The 6,167-nt window shown below is 26.5% G+C and overlaps 1 protein-coding gene across 4 annotated transcripts in view; it reads left to right on the plus strand.

The window, feature by feature from the left end:
• Positions 1-1,494: 1,494 nt before the first annotated feature.
• LOC108754190 overlaps positions 1,495-6,167 on the plus strand; it is a 5,983-nt gene continuing 1,310 nt past the window's right edge. For 2 of the 4 annotated variants that reach the window (XM_018496315.1, XM_018496318.1), the window contains exons 1-12: positions 1,495-1,642; positions 1,737-1,798; positions 1,915-2,470; positions 2,615-2,677; positions 2,762-2,965; positions 3,158-3,476; positions 3,827-4,048; positions 4,349-4,417; positions 4,501-4,574; positions 5,060-5,107; positions 5,209-5,256; positions 5,626-5,673. In XM_018496315.1, the coding sequence (XP_018351817.1) occupies positions 1,922-2,470; positions 2,615-2,677; positions 2,762-2,965; positions 3,158-3,476; positions 3,827-4,048; positions 4,349-4,417; positions 4,501-4,574; positions 5,060-5,107; positions 5,209-5,256; positions 5,626-5,673 (1,644 nt within the window). In that variant the 5' untranslated portion in view covers positions 1,495-1,642; positions 1,737-1,798; positions 1,915-1,921. Of the gene's footprint in view, positions 1,643-1,674; positions 1,799-1,914; positions 2,471-2,614; positions 2,678-2,761; positions 2,966-3,157; positions 3,477-3,826; positions 4,049-4,348; positions 4,418-4,500; positions 4,575-5,059; positions 5,108-5,208; positions 5,257-5,625; positions 5,674-6,167 lie in introns of those variants that run through there. The other 2 variants (XM_018496317.1, XM_018496316.1) reach the window with 2 other exon arrangements.

Consider the following 6,167-nt stretch of genomic DNA (forward strand, 5'->3'; position numbering starts at 1 on the left):
TTTATCTTTATGACAAATGTGATTGGATAATTTTCTTCACGCTAATGATTATGCGGCTATGCAAGTTGTGTGGAATGGCCCTAATGATTGCGACATGAATCTGCATAAACTTAAGAAATATCGGAAAACCAAGTAGGGATCTTCTTAAGAAGAAGAAGAAGAAGAATTTAAGGATTTAAGAAATAAAATTTGCAAAAGTGAGGCATTTCTCGAAGAGGCTATCACAGGATCTTCGAATCCAAATTCATCGCATGGATGAACTGTGATCCTTTTTCTTGAGTCGGAAAAACCAAATAGGAAATTCAGAAGAAGAACGATTGGGGCATCGAATCGTTTCAGCAGGTTTCGAGTTCGAACCAGTTCGAACTTCGACCCAATTCGATTCCACTTATATCTTACATATATGAATTAAAAGTTTTCTGTACTTAAGAAGCTAATTTCCGATTTACGGATTAAAAAAGAATTGTTAATAGGAAATTTCATATATAGAAAAATACGAATGGAAAAGAGAATTGCTACAAGAAATTCGTTGTGTTTTGTTGATATAAGGTAGGAAATGAATGCATCTATTTCCCTTGTTAGAGAGACTATAATGAAAAAAAAACTTTAACATTTACTATCTCGCTTTATAAAGAAAAGCTTTTTTTCTGCCAGTTCTTTCGTTGCATGCAAAAATGTGTCAAATAAGCCTAATTTCATAGATTTTTAAGATTGAAAGGGCTAAATTAAAGAAACTTTTGATATGTACATAAATGCATCTTTAAATGAAATAATAATTAGAGAAGTGAGCGAATTCACTAGCTTTTGATCAATGAAGTTATAAATATTTTAGTGAATTTTGCTTTTTGTAATTTTTACCTTTGATTTCAAGATATACAATTGACAACCTCAGTATTAATTCGGCTTCAATTATTACTACTAGTATCATCATATCATATAGTGGTAATCTAGTCGGTATAGTCTAAAAGTCATTCCTAATCATGGTACTCATAAATGTAGGATTCGCGTAGCGTACAATACTCGAAATGCAATATGTTGAATTCACATATATCCATATCCATAGTCAAATTTAAATCATATTTAAGGTTTTCTTAAATTTATTTTGTTCAGTAATTTTACATAAGATTTTTAACATATAGTGTAAGTAACATATAAAATAGTGTTGTTGTCGTTGACATTCAAATTTCAGGGATTGCGTTCAGCAGATTCAACAGTTGAATGAGTATTCGCTGCTATTGATGTATTCTTCTAGATCTAAAATCTGATTGGTCTGCTGAACACAATCAGTATTATAACACTGTAAAAACAGATAAATACATATTTTTTACTTATGTTTCAGCTACACTCAAAATCATTGTACCTATAATATTATACTTTCGACATATATAAAATTTTGTTGTCGAAGGTGTTGTTTTAATTCAGACTTTAGCTATTGTGAATAAAAAAAGTTACATATATTTTTTAATTTTAACATATACTGCCATGAGAGAAGGAGATAAATATACATTATATATTTATATCTGAAATAAAGAGAAGCAATCAAATTGACGATAAGATTGTACTTGAGAAATCTGCGTGATGAGAAATTTGTCATCACAAAGAGACAATACTTGTTGCTTTTCATATTACTCTTCCTACATTGGTAAGTTTTTCGCTTTTAAATAATCATCCTAGTAAACAAAAGTCAATTAAAATGGATTTGATCTAACCGAAAATACGTTGAAAATTCTTAACAGTAATCATTCCTTAATCTTAATGAGCTGAAAACGAAAAAAAGCGGAAGCGCCAAGATCACATTGTAAGTATTTTACTTTAACTTGATATTTTTATTTTCTACATGAGGGAGCAACACAATAAATGTTCTTATACGAAAAATTTTTTACTGGATACAACAGACATATTTTATTTTTACAGTATTAAAATGGAAGTAATACCTGGAAAAAGGAGAGACAGTTTTATATATGTATATGAGGGATATAAATATAATATTGATAAAAGATATACTCATGTATATCGCTGTGCAAGAAGACGCAGTCATTTATGTAGAGGCGTATTAATGGTACAAAATGAAAAATTTATTTTAGGAAATACGCATAATCATCCAAATGAGCCTCATGTTATAGATGTTTTCAAATTAAAAAGAGAAATGATTCAAATGTCTAAACATACCACTGCAACATCCAAAGAAATATATGATACAATTTCTCAAAAGAATCAAAGTGCAGCAGCAAATATTTCATATAATGCAATGAAAACTCTGTTATCAAGAGAAAAAGTTAAAATGCGACCTCCAGTACCTTCAAATGTTTGTGATTTAAATGATTTACTTAAAGAATATGAATTTACAAAACCTGTTTATAAAAGCTGCATTATATCTGAAGACAACAAATATTCATATATTTTCACTACTGATAAACTTTTAAAATTATTAGAGAAGAGTTCTGAAATTTATGTAAATGGAACGTTTCCCGTAAGTAGCTGTTGCTAATATTTTGTTTAAATACGACTAATAAATATGTATATATTCACAAATATTAGAATATTTGTGAATATATATACAAAATACAATATATACGATATGTTTGTGTGTGTACATGTACACGTGTTATTTTAGGCTATACCCAGAATGCCAAAGTTTGCCAAATTATTTTCAGTACATGTGCGGTACATGGAGAAGGTATTATACAATAAATTATTATATATATTTATTGTGTGTGTGCAATCTTTTATAATATTATAATTTTGTAATATTATCTTCTAGGGTGTTGTAGTATTACTTATTCTATGTGAAGCGAAAACAGAATTTGTTTACAATTCGATATGGAAAGAAATAGTTAAATTGATTCCTAAGTTGCAAAACAATTTACGTTTTATAATAATGGATTATGAAAAAGTATTAATGAATACTCTTCATACACAATTTCCTCAGGCATCTCTATATGGCTATTGGTTTCATTATTGCCAAGTAAATAAATCATTTTTTAAATAAATATTGTATCAATTAATTTTTTATTCACTTTTGTTATTATATTATTTATAAAACTTTATTAGAGTATTTAAAAAACTTTTCATATAGTAACTTTTCATAAAATACTTTACTTATAAATAATATTTAAAATTATATTTTTACCAATTTGCTCATATTCTGTATTTGTAGGCAGTTTTAAAAAAATGGATACAGTTAGGACTTACCGTACCGCATAAGGTAGTGTCCATAGCAATGGCGTTAGCATTAGCACCACCAGAAATGTTTTCACAAGGTTTAACTCTTATGCAAATAATTACAAATAAAGAATATTATTTTTATCCTAATATGTTGCTTTTTATGGCATATATGAAAAGTACATGGCTCCCGATATTAGAAAAAGTTTGCGTATATCGCTGCCCAAATAGGACCACTAACTTTGTAGAATCATTTCATAATATCATGGGACATAAAATGCAAACGGTTCATCCAAATTTATGGATATTTTTAAGTACGTATAATATAATACTTTACTGATAATACAAATCCTATATGTTTTACGAAATGTTACATAGCAATATAAAGATTAAATGGATACCGCAAGTATAGGTGACTCGAGACAGTGTAGATAACTTGGGACAGCACATATTTTTGTTAAATTCAATCATGGAATTTATCTATGAGTCTCTAAAGGAAGTGTAAAACTTAAACTTTCTTTAGAGACTCATGGATAGATTTTACGATTAAATTTAACAAAAATACATGTCCCAAGTCACCTACTTACGGTAGTTAAATTATTAATCTTACTTAATACTTAATAATTACTCCCAATGTAATTAATTTTTATTTAAATTTTTGTAGATAATGTTTCTAAACTAATTATGAATCAAGAAACCAATTATGATCGTGTAACAAACGGTCAACAAATGACAAACATCCGTTTTCCGTCCAGCATGTTTAGAAATATAAAAATACGAGACGCACAAAATTATTTATCTTCTGGTCTTTTTTCTTTAGAACAATTTTTGCAAGTTTTTGATAATGAAATGAATTATCAGCAACATCAAATGTCATCATTGATTGGTAAATATTTAAATTTGGATCAACATAAGGTACACCGCAGTTACAGTATATTTTATAAATTATATTTTTGAATTAGAATTTTTATATATAGAATTATTTTACTCATATGACCATGACATATATTAAATTTGTATTAATTTTATTGAACCACAATCTTTCATCAGATTTAAACTATTCTTGTTTCGTAACAAAGAATCAATTATGTAGATAAATATAATTTATTTGTAATATGATGTATTTACATATTTTTATAATTACAATTGCTTTTTATAATTTTTGTAATTAATTTTTCAAATTTAGATCTTGGTGTTGAAGATGAGGAAATATATACTGATTTGCTTACAGAAGAAGTTTCAGTATCTAATTCAGGTAAATTCAAATAATTAATAATAAATTACCATTTAAAATATAATAATAAATTAAATCTTTTTTACTTCTTTAATCTTAATTAGTTTCAACTTCTGAGTTCCATATCGAAAAAAGAGATAGAGAGGCGAAGACGAACGAGAGAGCAATTTCAACGAAGGTAATATTATTTTTTTACACGCATATGCGCGCGTGTTGAATACAACTCAGTTGAATACTACCAACTAAATATTTATTAAATATAAAGATATATTTATTTGAATATAAGAAATGTTAATTTGATTTAACAATCTTTTTTTTATTGAACAAATATTTACTTACTGTAAGTAAATGTTTAGTTGGCAGTATTGAGCTAAATATTTATTAAAATTAACTATATTTTTTTCTTAGTATAGTAAATATAAGTTGAAATTGCAGAACACTACAAATTCTATTATACATTTATACGTTTACAAAAGATTTTATACACATTTTATTAATCTGTTAAACGCATGAGTATAGAAAAATTTACTTCAATATTTACAAGAAGAATTCATACGATTTTTTGTTCCTAACATTATATAAGTTTAATATCTACAATAAAAAATTAGAAATAATAACATGTTAACTTAAATTAGAAGTAATAACAAATTAATTTTTTTACAGTTAAAGCTAGGAAAAAAAAAGTTTAGGGAAATACTCACGATAACGCAGGTAATTATTTAATATGTATTTGTAGTATCATATGTATACATAAGATGTTCCTTTTTGAATAGGCCCCTAAATAAAATGTAATAAATTAATTTTTTTTACAGTTGAAGATATGGAAAAAGAAGTTGAAGAAAATATTTATACTAATGAAGGTAATTATTTAACATAGTGTAGTTTGTAGTATTATATATATACACAAATAAGAGAAGAAAAAGAAAGCCATGAACTGAGATAATTACGAGATTCTCATTTCAGTTCATGATTGTGTTCCAAGTCCAAGTAACCGAATCAATGCATATAGTCTATAGAATTGATATAATTATATTTATATATCACATATGAACATTACTAAGACCCGCTTCGATCTAAAATGGCTTTCGTCTCATATTTGTGTTTATATATATATATATATATGACATAACACATAATATTCTAACATAGTTTCATATATCTCTAGTAAAAGACTAGATGTTTTAAAGTAACATGTCTACTTAAATGTAATAAATTAATTGTTTTTACAGTTAAAGCTAGGGAAAAAGAAGTCGAAAAACATACTTAAAATAATAAAGGTAATTATTTAACATATATTTGTAGTATTCCATGTTTACGTATTAACATAAATTAGAGAAGAAAACTACGAACTGAAATATAATTGTGAAATTATTTCTTTATGATTTTTTTTTAAATTCAACAAATCGAATCGGTGCACAATTTATAGAATTGATATTTGCTTGTACATGAATATTACTCAGCACCAAGAAGCCTTGACCCAAAATGGCTTTCGTTTCTTATTTGTGTTTAAACATTTTTTAGCATAGTTTACTTAATATTATTTATATTAACATAACATATAACATATAGCATCAACAAGATGCTATTAAAGACGGCCGGTCTTACGGAAGTTAGCGTAATTGTTTTGAAAGAAACCGATAATATAATACTAATTTTATTATACTAGTTTAGACATGTATATATATTTAACTCTCTCTCTCTCTCTCTCTCTCTCTCTCTCTCTCTCTCTCTCTCTCTCTCTATATATATATATATATATATATTATTTTTT

The sequence above is a fragment of the Trachymyrmex septentrionalis genome, unplaced genomic scaffold, assembly GCF_001594115.1.
Source record: "Trachymyrmex septentrionalis isolate Tsep2-gDNA-1 unplaced genomic scaffold, Tsep1.0 scaffold78, whole genome shotgun sequence".
NCBI classification, from domain to species: Eukaryota; Metazoa; Arthropoda; class Insecta; order Hymenoptera; family Formicidae; genus Trachymyrmex; species Trachymyrmex septentrionalis.